Raw genomic sequence first — 14,711 nt, 5'->3', positions numbered from 1 at the left:
TGCATTCCACATGTCTTGGTAAAATAAGTCCTTTTACAGAACTACTTGACAGTTGTGTACAGGGGCCAGTTGCACCACCTCATACTAAGTTCAAACTTAGCTTAGTTATAGCTTAAATGGCTTTTAAAAAAGCCATTTAACCTATTCAGCCGGGAAGGTATGTCATTTTTAGATTTCTTTGGCTATTCAAAAATGGCAGATATACAAGCTCGAGCTTGTAGATCTGATATTGTTAGTTTTTTATGCGAAAATGTGTGCAAATCTTTAAATATAGATACATTTTTAAAATATATATTCAGATTTGCACTCATTTTCACGATTTTTCAAAAAATAGCAGATCTACAAGCTCATAGCGCGGCACTCTGTGCCGCGCTATGAGCTTGTATATCTGCTATTTTTGAATAGCCAAAGAAATCTAAAAATGACACAGATACTTTCCAGGATTGAATGTGTTTAAGCTATAACTAGGCTAAGTTTGAACTTAGTGTGAGGTGGTGCAACTGGCCCCTCAGGTGCGTAGGAGTGGAAAGCCAACGCATAAGACAAAAAAAGAATCTCACACAATTGTCTTCATACCAACTATTTAATCCATAAAATAGGCTTCGGTGGCACTGACCTTACCGACCTTCATCAGGTACCTCTGAGATACCTGATACCTGGTCAGTGCGACTGAAACACATTTTCTGCCTTAAATAGTTGCTTTAAAGGAGTAGTTCACCCAATATATTGTCTACCAATTACACACCCCATGAAGCACTGAATTCATGGAGATTTTTTTGTTTTTGTCGCACTCCTAAACCAATAAGGCATTCGCACTCCTAAAGCGTTTTGAGGCATTTGAAGAATCGGGCCTCAGGTCTTGTTAATGGGTTAAAGAAAAGATGCTGACTTTAAAAAAACATACATTAATGTTACATTATCATTAAAATCTTAGTGTTTACACATTTATTTGGGGGCCCTCTTGCAATAACCTTGCGGCCCACCAGTGGGCCCCAGCCCACAGGTTGAGAATCGCTGACCCAAAGTGTTTCTACAACGTCCACATTCTCCTCCAACACTCTGCCAGGACAAACAGCAGGAACTAGATATTGTGTATTAACCACTTAAAACCCATGCATTGTTGAGCGGAGTCCCTCAGGGCTCTATACTAGTGTTTTCTGTTTTCGCTCTAGATCAAAGATCTTCGCTGTAAATGGCAGATCTACAAGCTTACAACACGTCGCAACTTGTAGATCTGCCATTTCCAGTGAAGGCTTTTCCCCAGAATACGGATGCTGGGGTTTACGTCGTTAACCCTTTTTCAACCTGGTCATTATAGGCCAAGTTTCAAGATCTTACACTTTTTTTTTATCAGTTCTTCCAAATTGTATCAAATGTTTTCAAATTGGGCAAAGAAATCGTTTCAAATGTCTTAAAAAATAGCAAACATAGCAGATCTACAAGCTCACGCTATTTCTGCGTGACGCCAACGTACACGACCGTGTCTTCTTCCCAACAAAAACCTGACTATAGATTATATTTTTGACTTTTTATTTTTCAGTTCCTGCTGTTTACATCTGTAGGGCAGAAGTATTGCCTACCTCATTACACTGTGGTCATCAACGATGGCCAGCTCAAATTGTCATAAATACAATCCATTACAAAATAATAACAGCTTTATTATCCACACCCTTAATCTAGGTAATTCATCAAACTGAAATCGAGAGCAGGAAACCAACAGCTGTTTAATGTTTGGCCCTACAGTAAGTTATTCTTGATTCATACTCGTACCGTCATAAATACCAGATCTACAAGCAACACGTCGGACGTGGCACGTTGTGAGCTTGTACATCTGCTATATTTGTCATGCTTTTGGCCAGTTTAAATCAGGCAAGTTGTGGTTTGTGCCGAAATGCTCAAAAGGATGAGAGTAGGGTGCTTGACTGTGGCCAGCAAGGTTATTATAATTAAAACTAACAAAAAAAGCTAAGTGTGTGTGTGTGTGGGGGGGGGGGGGGGGTGGGGTATTAAAACAAACATTTTGTTTTAATTCTGAAATAAAAACAAAAACGAGGCCAAAAAACTGAAACTGTATTGTGTTTACAAAACTAGTATTTCATACACAAGCCTAGTGTTTTGGGTGGATATGAAATCTATTTTACAATTTCAGCTGTGCCAGATTAACTGTGAACACATTTAAGTATGTTTTTATTACAATAAAATCTCGCCCCCGACAAATGCACCGTATCACAATAAAAAAGACAAACTCATTGAAAAAAATTTAATTAACAAACTAAATCTTAAAAAAAAAAAAAAAAACAGGTATTTCTGGCCACCAGATCCTACTCTGCCACATTTGACGTCTCGGGATTAATCGAGACTAGGGGGGTAGGGGTGATTTACCACACTATTGGGACGTAACTCGAACGGTGCCGAGTTGCCTGACGCGTACTTTGCAACGATCGGCATGGTCGACTAGCTCGCCTAAGCTCGCTCTGCAGTGCCTCTCGTGGCTCAACACCGCTTCAGACGGCGCACCTTCGGCGTTTTAACTCTTTTTGCCTGACTAGTTCCTAACTTAATATAAGGGGCTGTAGTGTTCCGCCTCGCTGGTGCCGACTGTTCTCACCAAGCGGGCCGAGTGTTACGCCTCCCTGGTATCGCTCTTAACCCATTCAATCCGGGAACGCAGTCATTTTAGATTTCTTTGGCTATTCAAAAATAGCAGATAATACATGAGCTTGTAGATCTGCTATTTTTTGAAAAATCGTGAAAATGTGTGGAAATCTTTAAATATAATATTTAAGAAGCAAACATTTGTAAAATATTTTGTTCCAGGGACCCGCAGAAGCAAAGCTTTGAGTTAATAATGTTCGCTTTACAAAATGTATGTATTCAAAGATTTGCAGATCTACAAGCTCATAGCGCAGCACTCTATGCCGTGCTATGAGCTTGTATATCTGCTATTTTTGAATAGCCAAAGAAATCTAAAAGACACAGATGCGTTCCCGGTCTTAAAGGTTTAAGTGAGCAGCTCCTAGCTTAGTAAAGCATCCAGGTCGCATGAATTCGCATTATCATGCCTCTTCTGCAGACTGGTCTGGCCCCAAACGCTGGGTGGGCGTTTTGCAGAAACCAAGACGAGGAAGAGCAAATCCATGTCTGCGCTCACAGACGCTGATTGGCTCCTAAGACTGTGGGAGTGTGAAGTAGGATATTACTGAAGAGCAATTATGCTCAGAGAACTGGATAAATTAAAAGGTAAAAAGCTGATATGTAGACTCCAAAATGAATGCTACGAGCATTTTATTTAATCTACATCATTAGGGCTTTTCTCCTACTCTAAAAATGTAGGCACCTGGTAAACATGGTTGGTGTATTATGAAATGTACATGTTCCAGCCACTGTGGCAGGCAAATGAGTTTCCTTCCCTGATCCCAAAGTAATATCATAAAATATAAAGGAAGAAATTGCATCAGTTCTTCTAGCCACCGCCCCACATACAAATTTCATTTTCTTGACAAATCCACAAAGTTTAATAACACTACTCCTCCATTAAAGACGTCTTTCCTCTGTGTCACTAGAAGAAAACATGAAACCCCTTTATGTCCCAAACGGCGGATTGGATTGATCTTAAACTGAACACAAACAGACATCAGTTTAAAATCTAGACAACTTGAAAACTAATGAAGAGAAATGTACGAGAAAGAGTTTCATTTCAAAAATGACCAATTTCCCAGTTAGTATCCATGTGGCTGAAGACACCGTCCTGTAACATAAAGGTCACATGGTTTTGGGGGGTGCCTATTGGCTCAGCGCGCTATTGCACAGACCATTATGCTCCTAGTGAGCGCAAATAACCGGGTTCAAATCTGAACTCTCATCTTGTCTCACGTCTCTCTCTACACGGACCTATCTGATATAAAAATCATAAAAAGTGAACAAAAAAAAAAGAGGTCACGATTGACACCAATGTCTGCCTATGCACGTACATCAACAGCCAAGTATGTCTCTAAGCAAACACTGAACCGCTACACAGTAAATCTAACTCCTAAGAGTGTGCAAATGGAACCAAATGGTCACGTATGAGTCCATCTGGAGTTCTCTGTGGGACTGAAAATTGAGTTGCAGCTCGAGCCGTATCATACAATATACAACAATGAGCCCAGCCCCAAGTTGGTTCACACAGCACTACTGGGTGCTAGAGACAGAGTGCACACACAAGTCTGATAAACGAGAGAGAGTGAGTGACCATCACGTTTATGGTCGCGTGAAGTCAATTTATTCGCAAAGCATGTTTAAAACTAACCGAGATTGACCAAAGTGCTGCACAGTGTACAAACGAAACGCATGTTGCATTTATTCAACTTCTTATGTCAGACACCAGTTCTTGCAGTTGAGTTTATTTGTGACGGAAACAATTAAAAACCAAAAGACATGGCTTTATATTTTTGGGTTGCTGTGAGCTGCTTCTCATGCTAATGGCTATATTGAATTGGAAAGTTAGACCTCCTTTGCCTGTACACTCAAATGGTTCATTCAGTGCTTGCACTTGTATTAGTACTGAAAAAAAGAAAGATAACCGGAGCCGGCCGGGCTCCAGCTGAGAAGTCTAGTCCATTTGGTTCCGTTCAGTATGAAAAAACAGAAATGAGTGAAATCCTGATTTTAAAGAACAGTGTGTAAAACAGACGTAAACAGGAAGCATTGCAGCATTTTGAAATGAAACTCCTCAAGCATCAATATACAGTTTAACAAATTAAAACAATTGTTCAACAGTTGTCACTAGGTCGACGTGGGTGTGATGACAGATGATCAATGGGATAAAGTGCCGCTAGTATCCCTGCTTATCAATCACTGGACAATAACTCAATCAAATGATCAGTGTCCATAATGGATTTTGACAGTTGGTGTTGGTCTCCGAGACCAGTCAGTCCAGAAGCAATGCGTTCAATATCAAACACTTTAAAACCCTAATAAAATAATTAAAATATGATTCTTTGTTTACCTGACATCGATCATTTACTAAAATCAATCTATCAGCCTTCCATCATTGTAGATTAATGTCCATTTGTCTTTCCATCTGTAAGCCGTCCCGTCTTTTCCCATCCTACAATCTTCCCATATATCCGTTCGTCTGTCTACCTGTCTCTGCCTCTACCCGTCTCTCTGTAGGTCTGTATTTGGTGTCAGCTGTGGACTTAACACATTTCGTTGTGCTAAAGGTGGGGAGGGGACTGGGATTTGTAGTCCAACTGAAAGGTCAGTACAGGGATCGTAACAGGAAATGACCTCCGAGAGGTGTGCTAATGTTCATAGGTCAAAGATCATAGCTGTTGGCTCCTCATATCAAAGAGAGAGAAGAGAGAGAGAGTAGCGATGAGGGGAGGAGTGGATAAATAAGAGAGAGAGGAGGTCCAATCCAAGATGGCTGCCGTCTCAGGAGGCCAGGGGCTTCTGGGAGTCGACTGGAGAGGAGGAGTCCTACAATGGATGTTTTAAAAAAACAGTACAATTGAGTACATCGGAGTCCAATAGTATATCAGAGTAGAGTAGTAGAATAAATTACATCAAAGCAGAGTAGAATAGATCAGCAGGGGATACCAACATCATGGGTCCATTTGGATCCATTTGTACGCTCTCAGTTTTGAATTAACACTGCTGTACACATTTTTTTGTAGATTGGTGAAAGAGAAAACAAATTGTAATCAAATGGGGGTCTGTGGCCTAATGCATATATCAAACTGAGTCCTCGAAATCCAAAACATTTAGAAGCACTGGTGTAGAATAAAACAATTAAATAGTGTCCTCCTTCATGCTCCTTCTCTCCTCACCTCCTTTTGCTCCTCTGGGGTGTCTGGAGCCACAGCCCCACCCCCAGCCAGGGCTCCGCCCTGCTCCTCCGGCGAGGAGGTGGGGATCACCTCCATCTTGTCGTCCTCCGCTCTCCCCGTCTCCATGCCGTGCTCGGCCTCCCACTCCTGGAGGACCTCGTCCAGGTTGAACCGTCGTCTGTAGTTGACGAAGAAGTTCTTCACCTGGACCACCGACTTGTTCCCGATCACGTCAGAGATGGCCTGGAAGTCGCGGCCGTACTTCCTGATGGCTGCGATCAACGGGAGGAGTTGAGATTTGCACATTCGTACCTTCCTCTAACACATTCATATTTTCCACTAGCTAAACAAGGGAGATTTTCAAGGCCTTGACAGAGGCTACTGAAGTCACTCTGGTTGTACTTTATAAAGATCATGCATTTTGAATGGTTTACCTTGTACAGCCAACAGCTGTTCATCTGTGGTCCACCTTGTGTTGAACTTCTGGTTCACCTGACCACAACAATGGCATCATGAAACATCTGACCTCTCTGTTACAGGGCAATGAAGTACTCTGTGTATGTGTATGTATGTGTGTGTTTGTACCTCTGGTACTCTGAAGTCTTCCAATCCTGGGGTGAGTTTGTCCTTCAGAGCACTGTTGCTCTGTTTAATGGTCTGTATCTAAACAGGAAATACCATATTAGGAAACAGGAAGACAGCCTAAGACCCGTCTCCCTCTCAGCTTTCATATCGCCTGCCTTGCCTAAAACTGAGTCAATTTTATTTGGAGCAAATCATAATTTAAAGCAAACTGCTAATACCATTTCATCATACCAGAGTAGGGCTGGGACATATGGACAAAACAAAATATCACAACATTTCTTATCAAATACCTCGATATTGATACTGTGACGATATTGTGGGATGACTACTGGTGCCATCCATCTCGTGATTGTTTGCCCAAATAAAACCATACACCGTCTGTCTGTCTGTCTATCTATCAGCAGTCTTACAGTCTCTCTCTTCTACACTATATCCGTCTCAGCTGTCCTACTGTCTGTCTCTTCACCACCATCTCTCAGCTGTCCTACTGTCTGTCCGTCCCTCTCACCACATACAGTATAGTGCATGTGCGCTACATGACACAAAATCCCACACTCCATCTCACCTGTCTCTTAATTGTGACCAGTTCACCGTCTAGTTGACGTATGACCCCTATGGCAGCAGGGCCACTAGAAGACATGGCTGCTACGTCTGCCTGGTTGAGGTGCATTCCTTTAGGAGGTTTCTTCTTAGCTCGGTGAAGACTTTTCCCTGACAGAGGCTGGATTTCCTTCTTCACATGGGTGGGCTTCTCTGGTACACTGGCAGGCTGGAAGGGAGACAAATCGATGTCACCATATTTGCTTTACATGCTGGAAACAGCTATACTGAGAATGAATAGAAATGTACAGGGCAGGGTTGTTAGTTAACTAAAGAATTTCATGTATAATGATAAATAAATCAAGGCTTACCTCATAATTACTGAAAATCTAAAACTAAATAAAAACTCAAACTCGTCAATTCCTAAAACTAAAACCAGTTATACACTTGCACAACTAACTAAAACTAAACTGAAATAAAAACACAGAAACCGCACAAATTTAAACTAAAGCTAATTAATATTTCACAACTGCAATAACAGTGAGAATGTCCAACACCCAGATACAAGTATTATATAGGGGTACAACAGTAAATCGAACTAATCGATTTAATCAAATAGTTATCGATCCCTATTAAGTTTAAACTAATGTCAAAACATTTCCAAGCCTATCTGCTATCTTCACTATATTTGCACGAAACCATTTTGCAAAGGGTGAATGAATGAAAAACCAGATGAATAATGATGTAGATGATCATGTTTACCTTCTGTCCTGTAGATGGTTTGGTCTCTGCCTTCTCTGAAACAGAGCCCAACTGCAACAAAAACAACTATTAATGAGCAAGCTGACAGCTTCATAGTGCAGGCTGGTTTCAGTCACAATAGAAATGAGCACATTGAAGGCTTTTACAAACGATATATGCATATATTCAACAGCCTTTGAGATGTTTATTTATGTGGTACAAAATAATACAGTACATCCCGGAGGACACCACATTAAAGTGTACTTAAACAACTGTCAACCTGGCAACCTATTTTTGCCAAGTAACACAGGCGCAGTATACTATAAATTAGGGTTTACTCAGCCAACAACAGGAGATGAAACCGTTTTTTGTTACGAACCTCCTTTTTGTCGTCCTTGGTGGGTTCATACTCTGTGTCACTAGGAGGGCGGGCATTATTCTCCTCTACCTCATCCTCACTACACACACAGAGCACACAAACACACACACACACACACAGTGTTCTGGTCAACGTGAGATGATGGTTAAGTGTGTACCCGCTATATGAACTGGTTACTAAATGTCAATACTAACCATGATAAACATCACAAACGGTTCCTGCAGGAGGAACCGTTTGTGATTAAACATTTTAAAAATGTGATTGTTTACTTCAATAGATCATTATGAAACCAAAATGAAATCATAATTCTTTACTTGAACAGATTGTTATGAACCATAAAAGACCCCGCAATTCTTTACTTGAATAGATTGTTATGAAACATAAAAGACACCGCAATTCTTTACTTGAATAGATCGTTATGAAACTGCAATACTTTACTTGGAAGAGATTTTCTCTATTTAATGATGTGAAATATATTGAGGGATATTCCTCACCTCTCATCTCGCTCCCTCTTGTGTTTGCGTGCGTGTCTGTCCATCAGGCTGGTTTTACTGCGTGTTTTCTTCCAAGAGTAGTAGAATCTCACCAGACTGGCTATGGACTTATCTGGCAGCTATAGAAGTATTAGCACATTAGATACTGTTATTATATCACTGTGTGTGTGTGTGTGTGTGTGTGTGTGTGTGTGTGTGTGTGTGTGTGTGTGTGTGTGGTCCTACCATCTGCTGTATGCGGTGGAATGTCTTTCCATGGAAGCTGAAGCCTTGTTCAAATAGAACCCTGTCCTCCACCGTCCACTCATCAGGGAAAGGGGTGAAGTTCGGAAGGTCTGCCAGAGATTTCTCTATATTGTGTCTGTGCCAAAACAACATCCCCAGGGCCTGCACACATACACAAACAGATAAATGGCACGAATGGATATAATAGATACATATGATAATAAATGCAGCAGTTGCAATGGAGATAACGATCAGTCAGAAAACACATCGTCAGTTGTGTTGCTCTCAAGAGGGGGTCGTTATGCGATTTCTCACCATGTCAATATTATTTCTTTACTCCAAATAATGAGGGAGATTCACACGTTTACCACATATGCCCTATATACTTAATCGTGCAACAAATAGCTAAAATAGCTGATCCACAAGCTTGCGGTGCAATATGATTGATTGATTGAATAATTGAAAAAAAAGCACAAGAAAGTACACTTCAATACGAGATCTGCTAAGAGGATTTTAAACCCAAGAAAATCCTTTGGCTTGTTTCCATTGCGTTATGAGCTTGTAGATCTGCTACTTTCTTACGAATTTTTGCATGAAATGACATTTACGTCAAATTTGGGACGGCAGGTTGAAAGTGTTATTTTAGGTTGTTTTGGTTCAGACTACGGCCAGGGTTAAGCCTAATTTATGCTCTGTCGGATGTCAGTGTCGTGCCCCGGAAGCTCATAACGCGTAGCATCCACGTTATGAGCTTGTATGTCTGCCATTTCTACAAATTATGAATGTACCTGTTCCATGTTGTAACCGTGCTTCTCTTTGGCAATGGCGATGTATTCATCCACTGAAACACACACATTATAGGATATATGTCCAACCACAAATATATCATATTACAGTTTAATTTACAAAACACTATTATTACTATTATATAATACATTATACTATTAGCCCTGTACTTGGTAAAAAACGGTTTACAAATGACTTTAAACACTTAAAGGAGAATTTTGGACTAAAGTTTTATTACCTTTTCTATGATGTTATGATATCTTAGGATGAATGGTACAGTAGAAAAATTGTATAACTCCACCCCTGGTCCGCTACAGCTTAAAATGTGCGCGGATAGGCCTTAGGTTAGATCACATATTTTAATAGCTTTTTTTTTTTTTTTTCTTTTTGAGATCTGATGTTCATAGTGACACAACACTATGCAGCCAAAAAAAAAAACCTAAGTCTCGCTAGATGAGATTGAAATCTCGAGATTTCAATCTCGTCTAGCGAGACTTCTGTTTTTTTTTTTTTTTTTTGGACAGTGTTCGGTCACTATGGACGTCAGATCTCTCACCAAAAAAAAAAGCTATTAAAATATGTGATCTAACCTAAGGCCTATCCGCGCACATTTTAAGCTGTAGCGGACCAGGGGTGGAGTTATGAAATGTTTCTATTGTACCATTCATCCTAAGATATCATAACATCATAGAAAAGGTAATAAAACTTTAGTCCAAAATTCTCCTTTAAGCCCTATACACTTGAGCATACGATGAACAGTGAAAATAACTTCGAGCTTCAAGCTCAATCAAAATGCGACATTTTGTGATTTGTGAGCTCGTAGATCTGTTTGTTTTTTGTTTACACATTGTTTTGGAAAATGTTTGAAAGATTTTGCCTAGGTTGAAAATGGTCATCAAATAAATAAGGATTCGTTTTCACAAATTGAAATGTACAAATAAATCCACATGATATGAACATCCTATGAGAACAATTTACACTAGTGATGCAGAAAACATGTGAAGAAGTGATTTCCTTCAATTCCTTGTTATCTTACATTTGTTGTCAGCAAGCGTCTGACTGGGAATCCAGACCAGCATGCCTAGGTTGTCTCTCTGCTGAGCCACCTTGGCCACCTCTGGAATCACACAGGATGTTAGGATGCACCGCAACAGGTACAGCAACATAGCTATGTCCGAAATGCATTGCTACATACTAATCAGTATGCCATTTTTCAACATACTTGGGTGCATTCACAAAGAGCAGCTTTCATTTTGGACATACTATTCATGTCACGTGAAATGAAAGCAATAATACAAAATATATATATTTACAAAGCTTTTAGATCTGCTATTTTCACTACTTATTAAAAGCTGTTGTTTTTTAATTAAATTTATTTTATTTCTTTTATTTATTTATGATTTTTTTTGGTTGTTGAAAATCTTTTGAAATAATAATTATGGGGGAAAAATTTTTTTTTAATATTTACTGGCGACCCATAAAAGTGTCTGCGTCTCCACAACCCCAAAAAATGGGTCCAGACCCACTGTTTGGGAAACACTGGTTTAACCCTTTAAGACATTAGATTTGAGCTAAAAAGCATTATTTTACACTTTGGGCTATTCAAAAATAGCAGATATACAAGCACCGAGTGCCGCGCTACGAGCTTGTAGATCTGCTATTTTTGAAAAATCGTGAAAATGTGTGCAAATCTTTGAATATATATATTTTTAAAGCGAACATTTTTAACTCAAATCTTTGCTTCTGGGGGGTCCCTGGAACAAAATATTTTGATGGGGGTCCGTGGCCAAATACATATTATTTTGGGGGTCCTTGACATGAAAAAGATTGAGCACCACTGATATAGAAACATACGTTTTTCAGAATACTGTTGAGATTTAGGAGACATGTAGGCTTCAGGTCTCAATGGTTTACTTTAAACTGTCTCCTTTGAGTGACTGCAAGCCTGTCTGCCAGGTGTGTGTGTGCGCATGTGCAGCTGGTGTGCTCCCCCACCCACCCAATACTCTTCCAGTCAAAATGAGTGACCACACACTGGAGCCATATTCCAGTGCATCCTCGAGCCATGATTTCAGCCCCACCCCAAAAAAAATCATTAACTAAAACAATTGTCCAACATTTTGTTTTCAGCCCTTTACTTTTTAATTGTAAAATGGGTTTAAAACAAATAATTGAATTTCCTTTAAAGGGACTTTAAGGTAAATTAGGCTAATGATTGTGTACTGATGTGGAGCTGAATGGTGATTGGCAAATTAGTAATATTGTGATGTAGCCTAACTTATATTAGAAATAGCCTCTAATTATGAAGATGAATAAATACATTGAATACCCGAGAGGGTAATTAGATGGTAGGCTTCCATAATACTGTCATGTTATGGGTATTTTAAAAACTTTTTGTCATTTTTATCTTATATTTCACACGAGTAGTAGTCTTTGTTTTGTCTTATTATTTTTGTCTTTTCTGGTCTATTTTCTTATACTTTATGATCCGTTTTTTTTTTATTGTATTTATAGCTTTTGGTTTGTTTTTAAACACTAATAAATTCTAATTGTATGTAATGTAACTATGAGGTTCTCGTATAAGCCCTCCCAGGGTTTCTTACCTCACCGGCACAACAATATTTCTGTCATCTTTCCCAGGAAATAAGTAGTATACTATGTATATGTATATGATTCCTGTTGTGCAAATCGATAAATCAAATCAATATGTAGAATTACCTTTGTAAAGGCAGTACAACAAAATTATGCTAGGATTCCATTCCAAAAAGGTTAACCTGTCCTCATTGAATGAGCAGCCAGCTTTAGCATTGCTACATTGTTGGGTAATTTATTAAGTTGTATCTGTTAAATGAACTATGAATGTTACTACTAAGAATATGAAATAAAATATGTCATTCTATAATTTTCTGTAGCTGGCTTGATTCAGGCCTAATTGTTTTCTTCAGACCCAGTTGTTTAACTTCACCATTTACAAAAACAGGAAGTTAAACAAGGACAGAAATCTGCTGAAACTATGAAGGAACGTAAAACTTCTACATCAACTGAAAGTCATCTACAGCAGGTGACAAAATATAATCGCATGTTAGCTTGTAGGCAACATTAAGAGTCAGAAGGACATTTTTTAAATCTAAATACTTTACTCCCTTTCTTAAAGTTGCAAGTGATGCCATCAATTACAGTAAAGTCACCTGCAATATTACATCATAATCAAGAGCATTCGCATGCATTTCAAATGGTCCCGTTGGGGATAATAAAGCCTGCAACCCTAAAGATTGACCAATCTTGACACAATTCGTTCCATCTTAAAAACTATTATACTATTATACTATTAACACCTATATAATTCAGTCTGTAGAATAATCAAACTAAAGTTAAAACTTCACTCTGGGCACAGAAGAAACGGGATGAAGTGGAAAAGATGGATGACTGGATTCCTTAATTTCTCCCCTCAACAACTCGTGGACTGTGTTCGAGGCTACCAACTGGCTCTGAGCTCTGCTGGTCTTTAAACTCCAGTAGTTTTAAATAAATCTCACCTGGATCATAATCGGGCACCACGGCTTGATACTGAGTCCCGACCCGCATCCCACCGCCTCCTAGACACACAGAAACACAGCCGGGTTTGATGCTTTCAAGGACCAAGTGTCCATGGAGTGAGTAGTAGACATGAGACCGAGGCTACCCACCATGTTCATCATCACTACTGGAGCCTGAACTTCCTTCCTCCCATGAATTGTTGCTGCTCCCGTTGGTGGCAGACAAACTTTTACTGTTCCTGGGAGGATTATCATGGTTGTTATTAGTATTATTCACCGAGTTCCTACCCCTTCTCTTCCCGGACATCTCCGTCCCGCTTTTCTCCAACATCGCCGGCATGGTTTGGTCGCTGAAAAATGGGGAACTGAGGAACTACAACACACTAGCCTTGTTTTAGCTTAGCAGGCTAGCGTCGTTAGCCCCACGTCCCGTTAATCCCGATGGGGGCGGCGTTAGCGCCTTGCTAAAGAAGCTAAACGAGGCTAACTTTCAACCAACAGCCCGAGGAAAGTGTAACCGTAGCAGGTTGGCCAGTCAGTTAGCTGCTGCCCGATGTGTCTCTACTTCACTGAACCAATTGATTAATTGACCCTTTCAATAAATGTGTCGTTATCAATGCGTCTGTTGTTTAGCCCAATACAATACATAATCGCATCCATAAAGGCAAATAAATAAATAACTCCCTGAAAATGAATGTTTTACAACTAGATCTCCTCTGTTGCCAAACAGCTCCAGCGAGAAGTCTACTCTGGACTATCAGGGATGCACCAGTGACGTCACGATCAATCAGAAGTGTGTGTCGCCTGCAGTGTTGCCATGTCCGCTTATTATAAGCGACCTTTGGCTTATTTTTCTGTAAAAATTGTTAGTTGCGTTTTTTTTGGGTGCTTGTTTCTAAAGTGTAGTTGCTCATTTGTGCTTGTTTCCTAATGTTGTTTAAAGCAGTGGTTCTCAAACATTTTCATGTCATGGACCCCCGAATCCCCCCCAATCCCCATCTGAAAAATGTTTCGTGCCCGGCAGCCCGGCCCTTACAGATTTGTGTAATTGTGTTGGTAAAATGTTTCAAAAATATTCCACATTTGTAAATGTTTTTCCACGATTTCTTTGAAAATAGCAGATCTACAAGCTCACACCACGTTGATACATCGGCTATTTTCAAATAGCCGATGTAAGTGCACATGTTTCTAGGTTTCCTAGGCCTAGTTGCTTATTTATCACAAAACCTGGCAACACTACAGTAGCCTGTAGACTGAGCTCACTTCTCCGTGCAGGTTGCTGCATCCGCTCTTGGTCCTAGAGCGAATACGGTAACGGCGCGTGCATAAATATGTATGGGTGTAAATAACCGGATACAGTAGGCGAGATTTAGACCGGATTAGACTGATTAATTTGGAATAGAAACCAGAGCTTTCTACAGGTAGGCCTACTGCGGAGAGACTGACGTGTGGTTATAGCCTGTAGTTTTTTCATATAAAATATAATATAATATATTATATAAAACTAACAAAGGATAATGCAAGTATTAGCCTACTGATGTGTAACAATCCCTCTTAATCCCAGAATATGAAATTTGCACAACATATTGGATTATTATTTTTAAACATATTG

At 39.7% G+C, this 14,711-nt stretch overlaps 1 protein-coding gene across 2 annotated transcripts; it reads right to left on the bottom strand.

The window, feature by feature from the left end:
* Positions 1 to 1,992: 1,992 nt before the first annotated feature.
* rcor1 (REST corepressor 1) lies at positions 1,993 to 13,856 on the bottom strand. 2 transcript variants are annotated; one of them, XM_080414644.1, is made up of 13 exons: positions 13,250 to 13,856; positions 13,100 to 13,159; positions 10,600 to 10,680; positions 9,566 to 9,618; positions 8,778 to 8,939; positions 8,553 to 8,671; positions 8,059 to 8,137; positions 7,701 to 7,751; positions 6,964 to 7,167; positions 6,399 to 6,476; positions 6,248 to 6,305; positions 5,814 to 6,085; positions 1,993 to 5,463 (listed from the first exon to the last, which is right to left on the bottom strand). In XM_080414644.1, exons 1-13 carry the CDS (start codon positions 13,437 to 13,439, stop codon positions 5,419 to 5,421), a joined length of 1,452 nt encoding a protein of 483 aa, XP_080270770.1. In that variant the 5' UTR covers positions 13,440 to 13,856; the 3' UTR covers positions 1,993 to 5,418. The 2 variants fall into 2 exon arrangements, with proteins under 2 accessions (XP_080270770.1, XP_080270771.1); XM_080414645.1 differs by lacking the exon at positions 13,100 to 13,159.
* Between the last annotated feature and the right edge of the window lie 855 nt (positions 13,857 to 14,711).

This window comes from Gymnoscopelus braueri (assembly GCF_963280865.1).
Source record: "Gymnoscopelus braueri genome assembly, chromosome: 19".
Lineage (NCBI taxonomy): Eukaryota > Metazoa > Chordata > Actinopteri > Myctophiformes > Myctophidae > Gymnoscopelus > Gymnoscopelus braueri.
The sequence above is the reverse complement of the archived record's forward strand: the minus strand, read 5'-3'. Positions and strand labels throughout refer to the sequence as shown.

Coding starts and splice junctions, on each gene's coding strand:
- rcor1 (XM_080414644.1), bottom strand. CDS start 13,439: ATGCCGGCGATGTTGGAGAAAAGCGGGACGGAGATGTCCGGGAAGAGA. Junction 10,681..13,099: donor GGTGCCCGATTATGATCCAG/GTGAGATTTATT, acceptor GTGTGATTCCAG/AGGTGGCCAAGGTGGCTCAG. Junction 7,752..8,058: donor CCAAGGACGACAAAAAGGAG/GTTCGTAACAAA, acceptor TTTTTGTTGCAG/TTGGGCTCTGTTTCAGAGAA.